We start from the raw sequence: 20,610 nt of genomic DNA on the forward strand, positions 1-20,610 counted from the left end.
ATAAAATCCAGTATTTGTTGTCTGTTACAGATTTTTGTGTCCCTTGCTCATAGACATATGAGTGAACCATGGTTCCTTTATGGCTTTTTACCATGAGGGTGGACAAATTCTGGAGCAAGATGCACAGAGAGGTTGTGATGTCTGTCCTTGGAGGCGCTTAAGACTCGCCTGGACACAGCTCTGAGCAGCCTGGTCTAACCAGACCTGCTATGGACAGGGGTTGGACTAGGTGACACCAGAGGCCCCTTCCAACCTCAGTTATTCTGTGATCCTGTCTCACTACCAGACTTGTTTAATGCGTACACCCATGCCAATAAAAGAAGGCCTAATCTTTGCTGGGAAGTCATATTATTGATCACTACGTTTAGTGACAGCAGGTATAATCTAATTTTCTGTTGGAACATCCGTGAATTGTCATTGCTTACTTAGCAATGAGATTGCTGAGCAGATGCTATTATTAGAGATTGGACAATTACTTATGTGTAATGAGGCTCCAGCAATAATTAGCATTTAGGACGTATATTTCCCGTGAATTGTTTGTGTACTTGGGTGGGTTTGATTTTTGTTTCTTGTGCAACAGATGTATAAATTAGTGTACAAAATATTTAAATTAGGAAAGTTCTATTATTTTTGTTTATTTGTGCATTCTTGAGCTGCTTTGATGACAGTATGTGTTTCATAACATTGTAAATTTCTTTAAAATAATCATGAAGATCATGTAATTCTGTAAAACATCTAGGTTTTGAACTGCTTTTGCTTTATAAATTTGATTCTCAATCAACAGCAGGACAAAACAAAGTGATGTATTTTAAGACAACCATTATCAGGCCATCACGTTGCTATTGGTCTTTTGCCCTATGTGGGATATTAATATTGCTTGTGGCCAAAAACTATGTACAGGGATACTCTGTGGAAATAGCGCCAATCGTAGATCGTCATCTGACATATTTACTCCCTACCAAGACTGCTAATGAAAAGTTAAATAGTAGTATCAACTTTCTTCAGCTGAAAGTAATTGTGCGGTGTTTTAAATTTTCATGAGTGCAAACTTGGTGGTGTTTCAAGAGATACCCATAATATTCATTACTCAAGAGAAAAATAATTCCTTGCTTTCAGGATAGGGTTACAGGCATCTGTGAAAAGTGGGTATGATGCAGGATGCGTAGCATTATGTAGGAATAGTGAGGGAGGAGACTTGCTTTGAGACAAATTTTCCAAACTTTAACAGATGCCAACTTAGACAAGCACTTTATCCAAATGATAACTGGAGTAATTTTCTGAGTCAGTTCTTGACTTAGCTGGCATTGCCTTCATAAAAGATGCATTCTGACTAGCATTCTGGTTCCATTTAAACTGGGGTAAATGCAGTGTACCTCTACTGTGGGCATTATGTAATTAAGTGGAAATGAGATGGATCAACGACCCTCAATCCTCATCACCTTCTGCTGAAGAAAGTAAAGGCAGCCTTAAGCCCTGTGTGTATTTCTTAGCCCTAGGATCATTGCTTCACATAGGGCAACCTCAGGTGTAAATGAAAATGGTTTGGAGAACAATTTAATCTGTTTTTCTACATTCTAGTAGTGGATGGGGAATAGAGATAACTCAATTATCAAGCAACATTCCCAAAATTAGTGGCCATGAGGGAGATGACCTGTTCTGTGAGCCAATTCTATGTCAGAAGTTTTGCCTCCTTGCCTGGGATCCCCAGGGGCTGCATCCACTGGGTTTATGACACAACATAAAAAGTCTGAAATGAATTATAAGAAAAAAAAAAAAAAATCCTGTCATGTTTTAAGTACATTACTATAAGACAGATTATATTATTTTGCTCTGTTATCAGGTGAAATATTTCTCAAATAAAAATTCAGCCAAGCAGGTGCAAAGTCGTTTAAACTGACAAATTGACTGAGACACATACAATGTGCAAATGCTCGTGTATGCGTGGAGTACAAGTTAGTCACAAAACAAGAGCAAGGGGATGTAAGCAGTATAGTAATACTGTAAGTAGTATTGACTTAGTAATGAGGGTTGGCACGAAGATGTGTAAAGTGGATATAACCTGTAAACCAAAAGGAAGAAGTGAGATCTAGATGTAAAAAGAGAAAATTAAGTAAGGTCTCCCTAGTCCCACTTTAATTTATGTCCATTACCAAAAGCGTGCGGCTAAAGTTGGTTTAACAGTCGTTGAATAAGGTTTCATTGATTTATATTCTGAAATTGGTTGATGAAGAACCCTGCTCTGGAGGGTGTTCCCTGCTGCCCTCAGGGTGCAGCTGATGGTAATGTTTGTGGTCTGGTTATTGTTCTTCTCATGGGGTTATCTGGTTTGTTGAATGTTGTATTTTTACAGGCAAAACAAGGTGGAAATGTTCATTCTGAATACAAGGGAACTTTTTCAGGCTACATTGCTTCTCTTGAGAGAGATGAAATGTTAAACTGTTTAACATCTGGGAGCATCTGTCCTTGTGGTCCAACCTGAGGATTAACTGAGTGCTAACTGCTGTTTTCATGGAGATGTAGAGAATGAACAGAAAGTGCCTAATTTGACCCAGTCTAATTTTAGAACTGTAGAATATGTAAGCAAATGCTAGATATATTTTAAAATATACATATGCATATGAAAAAAAGGATTTTTTCATATAAGGCCCTAATTATGTAACAGCTGGATTTTTTTTTTTTAGTTCAAGACAATGTAGTTCAAGAGAAGAAAAAGTTGTTAATTTGACAGTTCTGTGAAACTTTCAGAATTATTTATTTATGTAAAAAGGCTAGCCTTTAACTTTTATAAATTAATTAGTATTAAATATTCAATTAGTTGAATTACTGTAGTCTAATCCCATGGTAATTCAGTCTCTAGCAGTCTGACAACTATCTAAAATGGGACATACTGTTTCTGTGAATAACTACCAATGTTCTGCTTTGTTTTTCTACTCAGTTTTACATTAATTTTTTAATAGCAGAAAATGACAGAATTTGTTTCCTGCTACTTACCTTTCATGTTAAGATAGTTCTGGAGTAGTTTCCATTTTTCTCTTGGGTAGTCAGGTGTTGCCCTCTAGGAAATTTTAGATCACTTCGAAGAAGTATGTCAAGGACATTAACTTGCTGAAGATCTCTGTAGCAGTGCAGCAGAGATTTTAAAGTCTTTAGTCAGCCTAAAGTCTTTCATCCACTGATACTATTAGAAGTAAGTCACAATACTCTTAGGCATGTTTTATATTCACTAGAAGATATGGCAAATGTGAGAATGGATAAGCAAGCATATTATCCTCCCATCAGTGTTTGGCAAAGATTGTTCCGCAATATTTCCATTCTTGTTCCGAGATACGTTTCTACAATGACAGTTTACTGTGCTATACAAAAAGATTCCTAATAACAATGAATGCTTTATTCCATGCTGTACTATTTAATGATGAAGGATTGTTTAGGAGATTTGACAATTCAATGCTTATTCATATCGGTATTTTCAGTATTGAAATGAGTAATAACATAGAAAGCATCAACTCTGTTAGTCTGTAATTTTTAAATTAAGGAAAGTTGTGGGGTTTTGTACGAATAATAAAACCCAGTAATTTATGTTACCTTTTATTTTTAAGGAAGATACATGATATCACTGGACTCAGTGCCAGTGTGACTATTTTTTTTCCATGTGGCGTGCCTAGTTCTGCAGTAGTTAGCTATCTTTTATGTAGGGTAACTGAGTGCTAGTAACAACTGAGAGAATTGTAGAGCAGTTGAATAAGACACAAATTTGAGCAGCTGGGAAGTGAACATACCTGTGTTGCATCAACACTGCAACATTTTTAAATTGATACGGAGGAATCACCAAATTTTGTTTTTTGGATGATCATTCTCATGAATACCCCTTTTCAGAACTGTAATCATGAATGTATAATATAATCATATCTCGACGCCTTCCTAACAGTTCACCTGTGTAATGACAAAGTGAATTTGTTAAGGGCCATGCATGACTAGTGTTTACCTACCGTTCTCTCATACTGGGGTCCAGAAACTTGTGTTAGGTACCTAAACTCCTTTTGCAGCATGCTGGAGGAGTTCAGGGTATGGGAAGGATGCCCAACACAATGAGTTAAGCCAGCTGTTGGTTTTTGATTGTATTTTTCATATATATACAAAAATTGTGGCTATCATGTTCTACACAGGATGGTAGCTAATAATATCTAGTGAACTCATCTAAACCAATTCCCTCTTGTTACGCTTATTTTTCTACATATTTTTCCTGTTAATGGGTGAGTTTGATCCACTTATCAGTTGTGTCTGTATTTTTTTAAATGTTATTTCTGATTTGAAATTTTTTCTGTTGCCCAGTGCAAATATAATCAAGTTGTTTGTATGACCTGTATCTGTTGAGTAACATCTCCAGCATGTTCCCACAGCAACAGGATTTACCTTGTTGAAAGAAAACAGACACTTTAAAAATTACTGTCTATTTATTTTATTATTTTGTTTCACAGAGTACTCTAATTTCATTTGGGTTTTTTGCTTTGGGTTGTTGGGTTTTTTTACCTACAACAGGTGACCTGGAAAGAAAAGCAATGGGCTATTTGCAGTATGCTAATTGTGGCTAAACACCAAAACAGACATTGAACTTGGGATGTGTGATTTCAAACTATATATATACTCAGCTGTATTTAATTTTTTAGTCTGCCATAGGCTTTCCAGTTTAAATGTGTACCTGTTTAAGTGGTACCAGCTTCAGTCTTTAGAGCCCTTCTACCCAACCTTTCTTAAGATTCTTACAATTTTTTCACTAATTCTGGAAGAAAGAACAGACAGGATAGAGTGAAGTTGTGTTCCAATAATTTCCTAATCATCTCTTTGTGCAAATACATATTTTGATCCAGAATAGCACATAAACATGAAGCCCATTCTGCAGTCCCCTTCCAAAATTTATTTCCGTTGAAACTGCCTGTCTCGCTTCTGGACATAGAGACTCTCTTGACCCCACTGTTACGAAAGAGCTTATTGTTTCTCCTTCTAAATTAAAAAGCCTTCCTAGAAAGTACACTTAGATGTAAATTGTTTGACTGTGGTAGTTCATTCAAATACTTTAAGGAACACTGTGGCTTTTAGAGCACATTAGACCTAAACTAAGTGACAGGGGACCTTCTCTCTCTTCATTTCCAAGTATCCTTTCCAGGCCAGGTGGCATGATACTGTCTTTAGAATTATTTATATGTCTCCCTCATTATTTTATCGTGTATTTTAATCTGTCAGATTTCTGTTTTCTAGCACTGTGCAGGTTGTCAGAGTAATCCTGGATGGAGCAGGCAGGGATTTTTGGTAATCAGAAAAATGTAGCACAATTTTTGGTTTCAGGTATTCAGGTTTGCTGTCATGAAGTAGGGCGTGCATTTTCATATCCTCTTGTTCAAGAATAGATGGAAGCAATTCCTGACCTAGGAAATGAGGTATATTTTCTGGTTTCTTGTCTCAGCAAAATACCATATTTTTAGCCAAGCTGAAGTAGTGTTGGATACCAACTAATAAAGCAAAAATTGTTGTCTGGTAGAAGTTTCAGTATATTTTAGGGTGAAAAGTTATGTCATTCCTTCCTCAATCACTTGCGAACCCCTCTGAGACTCATTTCACGTCTTTAAAAATATTTTACCAGACATAATGTGTATGGACTTCAGACTGGATCATAAGAGCAGTGTGGAGGATTTGAGGTGGGCTAAGTTTAGCCTGGGATGGGACAACAGTGGGTCTCCAGGATGCTGTGTGATATCATCTGTCAGGAGAGCAAGCTCGAGGTTTTTGTTTGGTGTAGTGTAAACCAGAATGAAGGTTGGTCTCCTGTATTCTTGTTGTACCTCTGAGAAGAGGAAGCCCTCTATAGCTATAGGCTGGGCTGAGCTGGATGACAGCTTTTACTACCAGCTTAAGTGTAGCCGTACAGGTGTTCAGCACCGGTGGGGCTTGGCAGGAGAAGCTGTGCAGGAGGCTGGAGGGTGGCTGTGTGACCAGGGGGGACCGCTGATTCTTCCTGCAGCTGATTCTTGAGAAGAAAACTTGTGGAAATCCCATAACTCACAGATATCAACTACCAGCATAGGTTGTTGTATGAATTGTGGGAACCAGCAAATCTCTCTGTGGCTGGTATTTGGTAACATTTGGCGCATTACTGCACTCTCAGAATGCCTCTGCAGTGAGATTTCTTGCTTAGGGGTCACTGGCAGCTGCTGGCACCCCTCCTTCTAATTTGTGATTTCCCTGAAGACTACTTGGGGGCTGCACATGCTCCTCCGTTGCTCTGGGCAAGCCTGGCAGCAGAACTGCAAGCTGAGCATAGTATATGGATTGCCAGCTGGTTTATGATTTCTAATTACTGACTTGAATTATCCCAAATGGATTCAGAGCACTGGTAGCTAGAAAAAATCTTGTATCCTATCAGATGTGTTGGTATTAGATGACGTGATGCTTTGTGATGTTTTACGTGGATGCTTTGAGAGTTCTCTGTAATTTTTATGATTTTAAAACTATAACTTACAGAAATAGTCCTCTGTGTAAATGATTGTACACGTGTGTGTGTTTGAGGGAAATCTTCATGCTGTTTATCTTTTGTTCTGCAGACAAAACCTGTTGCATTTGCAGTTCGGACAAATGTTGGGTACAGTGCAGCTCACGATGACGATGTCCCAGTCCCAGGCATGGCCATCTCATTTGAAGCTAAAGATTTTCTTCACGTTAAAGAAGTAAGTAAAACTAAAGGAGTAAGTGAATCTCTCTTTAAGGGTCTATTTGAGTAATAGTGGTACTACTGCTTAACGTTAAGATAATGCTTCGCATTGTGAAAGCACTATACAAATGTTATATAAATAAGGTAACTGTGTATAAGGAAGTGGATGTTCTTTGAAATACTATTCTTGTAAAAGCAATGGCATAAATTCCTTACAGTCAAATTAATGAAGTTTGCCAAGCAAGTGCTTTTCTTCTCTAGTAAAAATCACTTATTTAGAGCTTTAAAACTCTATATTTGCATATTCAATTATATAATATTTGTGGGGCTTACCATTCTAGTACTCTGAGGGTTCCTTGTGATTCAGCAACTAAGGGTTGATTCGCTGTTACTTCTGTGACTGAGTCTTAATTAACCCCAGTCCTCAGGTCTCCTTTTTTTCACTGAAGTTACTTCCCTGGCACAGACAATATTTTGTTAACAGTTACATACTGAAGAACAGATGTGATATTTCAAGATGCACATAGCAGCTGTCAGAAAAAGGCACTTTGCGTTTGCTGCACTGGTTTTCTTTTCCCGTCATTTGGCTTTGACAATTTTCAATTTTTACAGTTTCAAACACCTAATTTTTTTTTTTTTCATTCTCTGCTTCTTGCAAGACAATCCAAAGCAAATAGCTTAGTGACTTTCCCGTACAGGCCCTCCTTAGCAGCCCACTGCTCCCTTCTGAGTGATTCCCTCATTTTATTAGATTTTCCAGCTTCTGGTTGTATTCCGTTGTGTTTTGTCACAAAGTGGTCCATCTGGAAAAGGAAATTTATAGCAGAAGAGCTAGAAAGTTAGCTTAAGGGTAAGAGCAACTTAGCCATGCGTTTGAAATAATATCTTTCAGATATATTAGGTATATCGATTTTAGATTATCGAAGAATCCCTCAATAGTTATGTCTGATGATGCACAATGATTCTGCTAGTGCATGTGCTTTGCGGAAGCAAGATATATTCCTAATACACAGGTAGAAACACAGTCGGACAGAGACTAAGGAAGCACAAGAAATGGACTTTTAGTACCTTCATACTGGTGACTAGTGGTCATAATTTTCCATATATATTAAACACATGAAAAAGGGATAATTTGGATTCAGACTGTATATAGTGAAGAAAATGTTTTCTGTCTGACGACAGTGCAAAAGGATTGCTCTGCTCTGTCTTGTGACAAAGGTAGAGATGAGCAGGCACAGAGTCCTGGCAAAACGAAACCATGTTCTGCAGCACTGGAAAATACAACTTGGTTTGGTTATATTAAATGATTTTGTGTAGTCGTCTATCCCATCTGCATTTTGCACAAGCTGGTGATCTCAGACGTCACATCAAGTCTTTCTCCTGTTTCCATATGAAGCAGAAATACAATGTTAGCAGATTTTCCGTTATAATTTATGCTTCTTTTTTCCCCACGGTACAACTTAGACTCAGATGTAAACATGCATGGGAGAAAATGAGGAATAAAAAGGTTCCTGAACTTTTCTGGATCTCCAGAAATGCCTTGAAAGAAAGCTTAGCTCAGCTGAGTTATATTGTCTGTCACTCATGTAGCACTGCAAAATGGAAAAATAGATTAAAATGTTCTTGCAGCTTCAGGTGTAATAAACAGGCACTCAATGCTAATCGCCTTTAAAAATACCTGGTTTTCTCTCTAAGCAGTTCAGGAAAGTTGACTGCCTGGTGGTGCTAGGCCAGAGCTGTGCTGTGGAAGGGACCCTGCACTCAGGCCAGGTGCTCTGCTGGGGTGGTGGTGGGAAGGGACCTGCAAGGAGTCAGACTTGGCCTTGGACTCTGCTCCTGCGTTTGGCAGCGGCTGTTGCATCTGGGCAGGTTGAACCTCTTCAGTGGCCTGAGCAGCGGCCCTTCCCTGCACAGCTGCATGTACCCCCTCCATCTTCTGTGGCCATGCCCTGCTCTCTCTCCCGGGCTCCATATCCTGCCAGATGCTGCTCCTTTAGTAATTTTGGTGCTCCCTGTAGTTAATGCTGGGAGAACCAAAATGTCCAAACTTTAATTATTTATGCAGATGCAAAGTAAAAAAACATATTTGTCTATAGTCGCAGTGTTGTTTTTGTATTTTATACATAACTTTGCTAGAAATAAGGAAATCTAAGTTAATCTCCAATAACTTTTGCCAGCATAGTAGTGCCGTATTGGATCAATGCTGTCCTTCTTGTCTGCGAGGAGTGTTCTCCAATTTGTGCTGCTGAGAGGGCTCAAACAAGAAAAACCTCCATTCAAAACATACATGGGCGATGGTGCAAAGTACTGCAGTGATTGAGTACGAGGGAAATTTATTGTTAGGTTGCATTAATTAAAGCTCAGTACATATAAAGGTGAAGGTTTCCTTCCTGCATGAAGAAATATGTGCTGCATCATAGTCACTCCTGAATCTTCTGAGGCTTTAACGCATTGCTGCAATTCTTCCTTGCATTTAATTTGTATTTGTGTTTCCCTTGGCACTCCAAGCACAGGTGAATTATAGAGAATCACTCACCCCTGCTAGTGCCTTGAGGGTGGGACACCTCCCTACCAAGATTTCCACTATTGCTTCTTTAAAATTAGAGAGTATAATGTGTGGTATTATTTACTTAGATGAGTATCTTACCCTCCTGACACAGCATTTAGCTTTGAGACTTTGCAGGAGTGAATTCCACATGCTTTTATTTTTGTATGAAGAAAAAATTCCTATGGATTTAGCATTTCCATCAGTTATAATAACATTAGTATTGTTGCCTAGTAGTCTGTTGTACTGTAAGACAGCATTAAGAAGTAGTGGCTGTTCAGATTTTCATTTAATGGTGTTTTTTAATTATCTGTCTCTTCATTTTACCAAGTTAATGATGCTACTTCTGCAGCCCTGGTGTAAATCATAGAGCAGATCCATATAATGGCAACCTCCATTGGCTCAACTGCTATACTCTTCCTCCACCTATATTATCCTACAACATATTTTAAATGCACATGTATATCTTTAGTTAGCATTTTGCAATGAAAGGTTATGATTTTAATAATATGTTTGAGCCTAATACAGCTTTGATAAACTGCTAGTCCATATTAGCTCCCTATTAAATGTTGGTATTCTTACTCATGAAGGCATCCCACTGGATGAGTGTTATAGATCCCCTTACATTTTATAAGCTTAAAAGTGTGTTTATTTTCATCTTTATTTTTTGTTAGCTAGATATTTTAAAGATTGTTTCAAGCATCAACATATTTCCGTAGTAGCCAAAATGAAAGATAATACTGCAATTTAGGTTGTGTATCGTTGATCTGCTAACGTTGTATTCTCAGTAAAATTAATTCTTTTTTATGGGAGCCTACTCATTTTACATGTTTTACTCCTAACTGTACACTTGCTAAAACTACTTATTAAATAATAAAACATGCACTGTACAATCTACATTTATAGCTTCAAATTCAGGAAAGCAACTTCTCTTCCCATTCAGATGTTCTTACAGTTTCATAAATAATCCAAATTATTCAAAATTCTTATTTGATGGTAGTGATTCCCATGGAACTCTTAGAGTATTGCATGTGGGGCATTACATAACAGTGACCTATTCTCATCCAAAAATGGTGAATAAAGAGTAAAGAAAAAGCAAATTTTCTGCTCTACAGATCTCTGCAAAACAAACAAAACCCCTTGTGTGTCTATGAATAGGTGTTATTAAATTAGCGTAGTCATTATCTCATATTTCATATAGCTGAAATTCAGTTAATTAGACTTGTGCATTTGTGTAATTGTAAGCTTTTTTAGTTACCCAAAGATACCATAGTATGTTTAAGATGCAGATCACAGGAGCTGTATGCTGTGGAGCATGTATAAGCAGTGGAATGTAGTCATATTTCAGAAGATTTTAGTGGGTTCAGGGAAGCGGCGGAGAGAGAAGTAGTATTTTTTTATTTTAAATACAGAACTGAATATAATGGAATAAGAAAAATAGATTGTTACAGTCGGTGCTGTAAAAATTGTTACAGTGGGTAGGAGCAGATCAGAAGAAATCTTGGGTGTCCACCAAGGAAAAGCATCAAGGGAGAACAAAAGCAGCTCTCATGTATGAGGGGAAAAGACTGTGAAGCAGAAAAAAATAAAGATGGTGAAATGAATGGAAATAACAGCTAGGGAGAGTCATGAAGTCAATGAAGGAATGTTTCTGCTTAAGTACTGTAGCATTGTGATAATTTGCAAGGTATAATTATTTTAATGTTTCTCTGAATATTACCACAATTCTTCCTTGCCATACATAGTACAGTGATTAACTGCAGGGAAGAATTACAGAAAATGACTTAGGTGCAATATAAAAATAATAACAAAATTATCCCAAATACCGTAATTTCTTAGTACATTTTTTTTTTTGTCTGTAGAAATTTAATAATGACTGGTGGATAGGACGGTTGGTAAAAGAAGGCTGTGAAATAGGATTCATACCAAGCCCAGTCAAACTAGAAAACATGAGGCTGCAGCATGAACAAAAGGCAAAACAAGGAAAATTCTACTCCAGGTAATAACAACAAATCATTAAAAAATGTAGCATTGACTATGACACAACTTGGAAGTTAATGTGTATGCTGTAGTTCTGTTTAATTAGTGTAATTGGCAGCTACAAACACTTTGAATCAATGAAGGAAGTAATATTTATTTAATTGACATCATTGCCGTTTGAGAGAGAAGGTAGGTATTAGATTGGTGCTCTGTGTCCACCTACAATTGCTATTATTCCATTTTAATTTCATAAAAAAATTGCAAGTACACGTTGCAGTTAGTACATTTACTATGTGCAAGCACAATTTTTGACTTAAAAATTGATCTCCCTAAATTCTTTGGCATGTTACTCGTTTCCATGATCTTGCCGTTTCTAAAGACTTTCAAAGCTGATTTTAGAAATTATAGCAAATGTTAAGATGAATTTATTTGTAAGTTAGATTAGTTAGCTCTTAAGGAGAAAAATGTTTTGGTCGTGTCAAATTTGTTGCCCACAAATATAGCTTTTAAGAATACTGCATTTTATGATGGAAGTTTCATGTCAAGTCATTTGTTCTCTCTGACTGCAGAAAATAAAGATTCAGTATCTGAATGTATTGAACAGTACTGCAAGATGGAAATAATGTCATCTTTACTGTGGAATTCTTAATAAAGTAGTTTTCCAGTAAACATTAACACATGTGGAAGCAAATGCCACTTGCTTCCCTTTAGGTATGGAGGAAACAAATTTTTCCAGTATGTCTGAGTGGGATGGATCTGAAATTGAGAGAACAGCTGGGAAACATTTGGGAAGTCAGAAAGGCTTTCCTGCTGCCATGGGAAGGGCAGCAGTGTTGGAAGAGCATGTCTATGCTAGGAGGAGGCCAGGATGCTCCAGTGCTCAGCTGCATTTGCCAGCTGGAAAATGCCTTTCCTGTGAGTGTGCTGGCCTCAGCGCAAGGAGCTCGGGGTTCTTGTTCCTCTTGTGACAGTTCTGATACAGCCAGTTCTGACCCAGTGATTCAGTCCCTTTCCAACTTGTAAAGGCTTCCATTCTCCAGAACTTCTCACTGGAGGTAATAATGGCCTACACCACAAATGCATTTGCTTAGTGCTTATTGATGTTTTAAGATGGAGAAAGTGGAAAGTAGTACTAACACAGAAATTATTTGAGGAGTGAAATAGTCTTTCTTACATTCTTTTCAATGCTTTTCTCGTTATAGTGACTGAAATAAAATATCTAAAAATATTGTTTTATTTTCACAACTTGGATAGGTTTTCACAAAGCAGAATTTGACAAAACTGTAGACTGCTTTATCTTCATTTGAGAGACTATTTTTTTTCCTAAGTGCTACCTTGCATTGAGACAGCAAAAGAATTCGTACTTTAGTTAAATTGAAAAGCTGCTAGGCAAACACATTGTCATTAGGGAGCTATCAATAACTCTTCTGTTAAAGGAAACAGATATGCTTACTGACTTAATAATTAGTCTTAATAATGAGTAGTAATATCAACAGTTATGTATCAGTAGCCATATTAATACTTGGATCACGTTAAGATAATGAGGTAGTGAGAGAGTATGCAGCAGAATGAAGTAGCACAGCAGAACAAGGAGCTTGATTGATGTTTGCAATTCCCCAGTCCTCAAAACGTACACACATTTTGTCTAAGATGTATATTTTATATCACTGCAAGAAATCCTGTTTGTCTCTTGGTTATTTGCTCATTTAGAAGGCAGGTAATAAATAAACTGGAATATATACTGAGAAAGCTGTGAAACTTCAAACTAATCTGCTGCTTTACTCCAGTAAATCAGGAGGAAACTCTTCATCCAGTTTGGGTGACATCGTTCCTAGTTCCAGAAAATCGACGCCTCCATCATCTGGTGAGTAGGTCATGAACCCTTCAGTTTATGGACTCGTGCACCTAATCTGTTAAAATGTATATACATATAGTCCTATTTTTCTTATTCCCTATACTTCATAGGTATGAGATTGGGTGGTTGCGTTGACCTATAAGGCTGGTTTGGGTAGATTTGAAGTAACGGAGTCAATGCCAGCAAGTTCAGGCAATGATAGGGCTGTTAACAAGGCGTGAAAGTCCCTCTTTGCTTTTACCATGTGTTTTATAGCAAAAACATAATAAAATGATGACTGTATTGCAGTAGGATAGTTGGAGGTTTGGTGTGGTCTGAGCACTCCTGCTGAACAAGAAATACCTTCTGGTACAGGAGAAAAAGCAGCGATAAGAACAAAAATTCCCAAGAGGTTTCTAGTAGCATCAAGAACGGCATTATTTTATAGTTACAGGACTTTTAGTTTCATAATTCTGATAATGAGGAGGTGCTTCACATAACGTTAGCATAGTGGATATTTTTTTTCCTTTCGTGACAAATTTTTCACAAATAATGTTTTGTATTTAGAGCATCAGTGGACAGATTTAACTTTAGTTAGGTTGGATTCAAAAGGTATGAAGCAAATTCATGGCGAGTTGGTGAAGGAAACTGGCATTAGTTCCTTAAACAACATAGCAGAAGATTTAAACAAAAAATTCTACTAAATTCAGCTGCTGTGTTGCTGGATGTTTTGTCTTCTGAAAGAGAAAAGGTATATTTTATATACATAAAATCAGAAAATAGTACTGAATGTTGCTAGTGCCTTGCCTTAAGGCAAAGATGTATTTTCCAATCGTATTAGTTTATATGGAGCCTGGTCTGCAGAGCAGGCATCTTAAAATGATCCTGAAGATTTTAAACTATTTATATGGACATTAAGAGAGAGACAGAGGAATTCAATCAAATTGTGGTGGTAGCTTCATTTGATTAAATTAGTTGAAAAATATGTCTATCTTCCTTTTGAAAACATGAATTTGTTTGTAGCAACTAACTTTGTTACAATTGCAGTTCGTTTATCAAAATTCTACTTAAGTTACCTACCTTCCCTTTTTTTTTTTTTTTGGAAAGGAGGTTTTTAGTTTACTAATACATATCTGTCACGAGTCTGTAGAACACACCTTAACCTTTTATTTTACAATGGCTTTAACCCATCATATTTACTGTTAAAGCACACTTCTTCAACAACTGCATTTTTGCAATAGAAGTGCCCATGGACCTATGTTGTAATTTTATAGTTAGAGCATCTGAATTGCTATAATATTCTTTTGTATCCTAAAAACACTTGGAGATCAGCACAGATGAAATTTCCACAACGTTGCACAGAATTTAGAGGTAAGAGAACATATAGCATGCCTAGGTTACTGACAGACTGATTGCAGCCATCCTGTCGTTTTCATTGCATGGAATTGTTTCTTCTGACAGTAGTTTTCAGAAATATGGTTTTCTGGAGAAAGAAGGCAGTCTGGTGAAGTTTATTCAGTTACACTGAAGATTGGAGAATATTTATGAATAGTGCACATTAGCTTATTCTGATCTTAAAGTTTGGGGTCTCAGGTTTTTTGCTTATCTCGTGAAGGGTGAAAGAGGCATAATTTGTGACTAACACAAGAAGTCAAGTGACTTTGAAGTACAGTTCAGTTATTATTCCCAGGCTGCCTCTTTTTGAAAGTATAATAACTGACGATTACATAAATTATTTAATGAGTTGAAAGTACTTTAACTGAATAAGTTAACTTCATTTTTTTTGAGTCAGGGATTTTTTCTTCAATATAAGCTAGTGCTACAAAACAAAAAAAAAAAACCCTATGCAAGATGAAGAACCAGTGAAAAATGAAAAGGAGGCTTGTAGCCATTTAAATAATCAATATTATATTGATACAGTAGTTGATCCGTCCAGTCCTCATGGGCCACCAAACAGGATGAGGACAGTGGTGAAAATGACTGAAAACCAGCCAATGAACTCAAGATAATTAACTGTAAAAAAAATATCACGGAAGATGTTACATGGTGTGAAGACAAAGTGGAAAAAAAGGAGATATTGATATCTAGCTGATCAAATGCTGCATTTGTTTTTTACAGGAGAAACTTAACAACCCTGTTTTTTCTTTACTGATGATTTTAGTTGAACATAGAACTGAAGGAGTTTTAATATGCCTTATTATGAGTGATTTATAGCATCTGTGGTGGCCTGTATTCAAGCAAAGATAATATGTTCTTTTTATACTTATGAAGAGGATGAAGGAACAGTGTTGCTAGAAGAAAATGTTATGTGATTTCTGTGGCTGTTTTTAGGAGCAGAAGTATAGAAACAGGGTGCAGATCTATTCACAGTCTTGCCTGGCAAGGGCAGGCTCAAAGGCACAGTTCTGTAGCTCAAGAGTTATCAGGCATCATGGAATTAGATCTGTGGATAATTCAAATGGGAAAGTATACTTTACCCAAACAGAAGAGATTGCTTTCCCAAGTGTCTCTTAAATCGGGAGCTGCATGTAGGCTCGACAGAAATACTTGTGTTGCATAATTTAATAGCACATGCAGCTATATTAGTTGATGTCCCACTCATCAAGCAGCTGAAAGCAGGTCACTAAGGTGATTTTGTAATGGTTTCCAATGATTAATTATGGGTTTGGATAAAGTCAGTGCAAACAATACTGCATATGCATCTATTTAGAGTTAGTTCTGTTTGACAGAATGGCACGGCAGGGAGAGCGTGTGTTACCAGAGTGGGTCAGGAGGTGGGTAAGGTCTTTACACGCAAGGGTGATGTTGTACAGCATGTCTGTGACTCGCTTTTGTGTATGTATTTGCTTTCTAAAGATAAATGCAATACATTACTTAAGATCAGGATTGAGCACTGTAAGCAAGAAAGCCTTTTTTTTTGTTGGTTTGGTTTGGTTTTGTTTTGGATGTAGGTAGCACGTCTCTGCTGGACTCAGTGTTCAGGATAACATGGCTTTCCATTTTGAAAATGTGTTTATTTCTGAGTCCGTGATGGTGTTTGCTTAAACTTGTTCCTTACTTGCTAAAGAGGGTAGAAGAGGGTAAATATTTTATGTTTATGGTATAAGCATTTTGTGCTGTATATTCTTTTGGAGTAGAGGTTGTGCAGTAGTGTTTATTGTGTTCACTTCCATTTTGCCCTGCCTACATCCTCAATCTTTACAACAGGATCCAGGTCTCTGAAACAAGCTGGGATGAATTTCCTCTCTTCTGCTACCCATTCTTTTTAGCTTTCACTATTAGTAGGTCTGTTTCTATTATTTCTAATAAATGTGTCTTATGACTACTGTGCATTTTTAGTTAAAGTGGTTAAAAATGCCAATTGTAGTCCACCGTGAGAGAAAAGTGGATATTATTGTATGAGTATCAGGCCTTTTAGTCTTCAAAAGTGATTTTTCTCTTGTTTCTTAATTTCTTATAGATATTCTAGTGACATTTCAAATTTCAGTTGATGATAGCCGTTTTGAATTGGTGTTCATTGCTGTGAAATAATTGGGATGTTGTTGGCCAAGTTCTGTTGTTTACGTTGGTGAAAGTCGTATCTATTCCTGTGAACTAATTTGGATTTACACCGGTGTAACAAGAACGAACTTGGCCATTGCTCTGTTTTGTAAGAGTAATCCTGTGTATGTCTGTTGTAGCTGCGTAAAAGGGGATTAGAGGAAAATGTTATCGTAGCTGTTACAGATTGCATTCTGTCTTCTAATCCTAATGTACTGCACCTTTAAATTTTTCCCTTTGTTTTATTGTGTTTTATACTCATGGTTGATTTTTTTTTAATTTTTATTTATTTCTTTATTACTCTGGACCATTTTCTTTTTCTTTACCTGTAATTTCCTTTTTAACCTATCTTTACTTTCCCTGTCATCTGATAATTCTGAATTGTTTGTCTGTATATAGCTATAGACATAGATGCCACTGGCTTAGATGCAGAAGAAAATGATATTCCAGCAAACCATCGCTCCCCCAAACCCAGTGCAAACAGTGTCACATCACCCCACTCCAAAGAGAAAAGAATGCCCTTCTTTAAGAAGGTAACACCAACTTCCAAGCTCCCATCTGTCCACCTGCTCACCTGCACTGCGTCACATTTCTAGTCCTGTTAACTGTCTGCGTCCTTTGACAAGCCAATAACATGCATGCTTTGTTGTTCTTTGTTTCTTTTCCATGCTGCTGTAGCTAAGCAGAAGCAGAAATCGGTAAGTTTATATTGACATTACCTGTGTTTATCCTGCCACTGGCATCATTAGCATTATTACCCCAGATTAACAATGCAGCTGTTCTAGAATGTTCTAGAATGAAGGAAGAGCTGTTAGTGGATTCAGTACAAGAAAACGAATAGTCAAGTCCAGTGTGTCTGTGAAACTCTGCTACAGTACTTATCCTTTTTGATGGAATAATAGGAGACACTTAGAAGGCCTTCTGAAAGTTTGAGAAATTTATTCCTAACAAATCCATGTAATGCGCCTCTCTACTGCATGCTTATAACTTTCTATCTTTCTCAAGGTTTTTTATAACTCAGTCTACTGAAGTCATTATTGGAATCTCATCAGATGCTCAGATTGTACTTGGAAAACAGTCAAAACTGTTATATTTTTAATTTAGTCAGTATTTAAACTTCTAATCACCAGGTGCAAAATCTGCAGGTGAACAAGCCCAGCGGAAAACCACAGACTTGTTTTGACACTTTACTTTGAGTTTTTCCTGTTGTCATGTATAAATTATCAGCCACATGTTCTTGCCGTCCATTAGTCAGACTTTTTTAGTATTTCAGCTAGTGGCAAAGGTACTGGAGGTTCCCAGGAGAGCCAATGTCTCTCCATAGATAACCCAGATAACTAGAGAATTACGCAATTTGCATCCTGGTACAGCACACTGTAATACGTTTCTAGGATCTTTGCCGGAATAAATTATCAAGGCATTAGGTAGAAGCCAAACTGTGCAGTGAAATACCACATTTCTACTTTTTTGGTTTTTAAATCTTTAATCTTCATAGCTTTTATGGATTTTTAACCACTCAAATCTACAGGTAACAATGGACTGTTGCAGTGCTTATAAACAGTGCGAAGTGACACTGTTGCCTATGCTGTGGGTGCTCTCGTGTTTAGTAAATAAAACTTTTTTTTTCACTCTCTTTTCTTCTTGAACTCTTTTAAATAATATTGGATCCTTCTCATTTCCAAAGTCACCAGCATTTGCTTCAGTAGGGTCTGTTAAGTACCATGTCATTCACAGCCCACTGTGGAAATCAACAGCAGTTTCTTGCTTCGGATAATTCTTACTTGATCATGTTTATAACCAAATAAAAATGCTAGGGAAGAATAATACATATTTACATGTATTGGATGCTATCTGCATAAGTATCTTTCGAAAATGTAGCTTCTAGATGAACCACCTTGGACCTGGATGGTGGCTAGTCCCATCTTTCTTCATTCTTTCTATAATCAGAATCATTACTGGTTGTAGTGGGGTTTGTAATACAGACAGTTACAGTAACTACTGGATGGGCATTCCAAACTAATCAAACCACTGAACAAAAGCCATATGGTCAAATCTATGGTAGTTTTTATTCCGAGCTCATATTTGAGCTGGAATCTGCAAGTGAAAGCTGTAGTGCCAGTGCTCAGTGCCAGTCCCTTAGAAAATATTAGATTCTCTGATGCTAAATTAAAGAACTTTAATGCTTCCATTAGATAACTTTTACTCAATTTTCTGCTGACAGCTTCATTACTTCAAGCTGTAAAGATTAGAGAAAGCCTGTTTCAACAGAACATGTTTTTTAAAAAATTTTAAAAATACCTGATATTCCATCAAATAAGGTAATTTCTGTTCTTTCCCTAATTTTCAGATAGCTGATTAACTTCTAGCATGAATACCTTCAGTTGAGTCAGCCACATTAAGACAAAGATCTGTTGCATCAGGATACTCGTGTTATAAGCACTTACACATCGGTACTGAATTTTTTGTAGGACTTGTCTCCAATACGCATATCAGATTATTCGTAGTGTTAGCAAGAACAGTGGAGGGCTGCATTTTGACACTGGCACAGCATAATTGCAGGGTTTTGCTTTGAAATGTGTTGAGTCAGATTCTGCACTGTGTAAAATTCATTTCACATGCTTATGATGCCTTGGGCACTGGTATTCATTCTTCTGTTACTAATTATCTGGTAAAGCTACAGGTAACAAAAAGTAAGATAAATTATGTTGAAAAACATTCACAAAAATGTTTCCCATGTTTTAGACTGCTATAGACTGCTGCTTGTGTAGCATTTTGTGCTGTTACTGTATTAATGTCTGTCTTTGTGTTTTTGTGTTTTGGAATGTATATACTTATTTTAATGTTATTGTGAAACACCTTGGGATACCTTGACTACTGAAACAACAAACAATGACTGTATTCTGTGATCTTGACTGATGTATTTGTACTATGTAAGCATTTGAAAAATAGATCTGGCATTCTGGCATAACTTTTTCATATCACCCACATGTTCCTGGGTTTGGATTTCAATCATTTCTTCCCTAAGAGAAAGATAAACTAAACCTCTTTTTGATGAAACTCATTCTTGGGTATATATTGAATAGCCATTTATAAAAACAAACAAACAACAAAACAACAGTTTAATTTGTTTATATTTTCTTTTGATAACAATATAAAAATGTTTGCAGTCTTTGGAAGCAGGCAATCTTTTTATCTTTGTATTTTAAAATACTACTTATAAATTGTGCACAATACATCAGTAAATAGTTTGGTGAATATTTTACTAACAGAATCCATTCTTGGGTGGTGACAGGAACTTCCCAAACTGGAAGGTTTGCTATCCCAAGCTCTGTTTATGAAAATTTTCTAGGAATACTAACTTGATCAGTCATTATTTTGATTTCATTTACAAGTGAATTGCTGATGCAAATGTGGAAGTCAGAATATTGAGTGCTCCCATGGGAATTTGCAGTGGTGTCACAATGTTTTGTCAAGCAGTGGGCAGATCTGAACAGAAGAAGAGGTGTGTTATGATTTTCCCATCCCTTTTTGTTTTATTTTTCTCTTTCATAATTCACCTACAAAAAATTTTGGTGTGAAACGGATGTCACAGCTCCTAGAGTCAGTCATTTCAAATCATGAACTGTTGGAAATAACCTTTTTGATTTATCAATTAGGAATTATGGAGTGGGACATGAGAATGTTTGCAGAATAACAGTTTTTTAGCTATCCAGAGAAAATATGAAAACAGTAGAAAAACCAGAATCTTTTTCAAAAGATATCCCTAAACAGGTTCTGTCCTTATCTTGTACTACTAGTTTTCAGGAAAAGCTAATGAATCCATGATTCCTGTGTTGGTGACATCACTGGAAATTCAGAGTTCCTAATATTGTAAGTAACTCTCTCTAGGTGCTGTGGTGCTGAAAGCTTTTTTCTGTTTTGCAGACAGAGCACATCCCTCCCTATGATGTAGTGCCTTCTATGCGACCAGTAGTTTTAGTGGGGCCTTCTCTGAAGGGATATGAGGTGAGT

The 20,610-nt window shown here is 36.8% G+C and overlaps 1 protein-coding gene across 8 annotated transcripts in view; it reads left to right on the forward strand.

Annotated features, from left to right (window-relative positions):
- The window catches only part of CACNB2 (calcium voltage-gated channel auxiliary subunit beta 2), a 250,102-nt gene that overhangs the window by 204,953 nt on the left and 24,539 nt on the right, over nucleotides 1–20,610 (forward strand). For 5 of the 8 annotated variants that reach the window (XM_086466817.1, XM_086466818.1, XM_086466819.1 and 2 more), the window contains 5 exons: nucleotides 6,594–6,716; nucleotides 11,108–11,244; nucleotides 13,013–13,089; nucleotides 16,999–17,132; nucleotides 20,524–20,604. In XM_086466817.1, the coding sequence (XP_086322943.1) occupies nucleotides 6,594–6,716; nucleotides 11,108–11,244; nucleotides 13,013–13,089; nucleotides 16,999–17,132; nucleotides 20,524–20,604 (552 nt within the window). Of the gene's footprint in view, nucleotides 1–6,593; nucleotides 6,717–11,107; nucleotides 11,245–13,012; nucleotides 13,090–16,998; nucleotides 17,133–17,277; nucleotides 17,298–17,729; nucleotides 17,796–20,523; nucleotides 20,605–20,610 lie in introns of all 8 variants that reach the window. The other 3 variants (XM_086466822.1, XM_086466825.1, XM_086466821.1) reach the window with 2 other exon arrangements.

This window comes from Leptosomus discolor, chromosome 6, assembly GCF_034619465.1.
Source record: "Leptosomus discolor isolate bLepDis1 chromosome 6, bLepDis1.hap2, whole genome shotgun sequence".
NCBI lineage: Eukaryota > Metazoa > Chordata > Aves > Leptosomiformes > Leptosomidae > Leptosomus > Leptosomus discolor.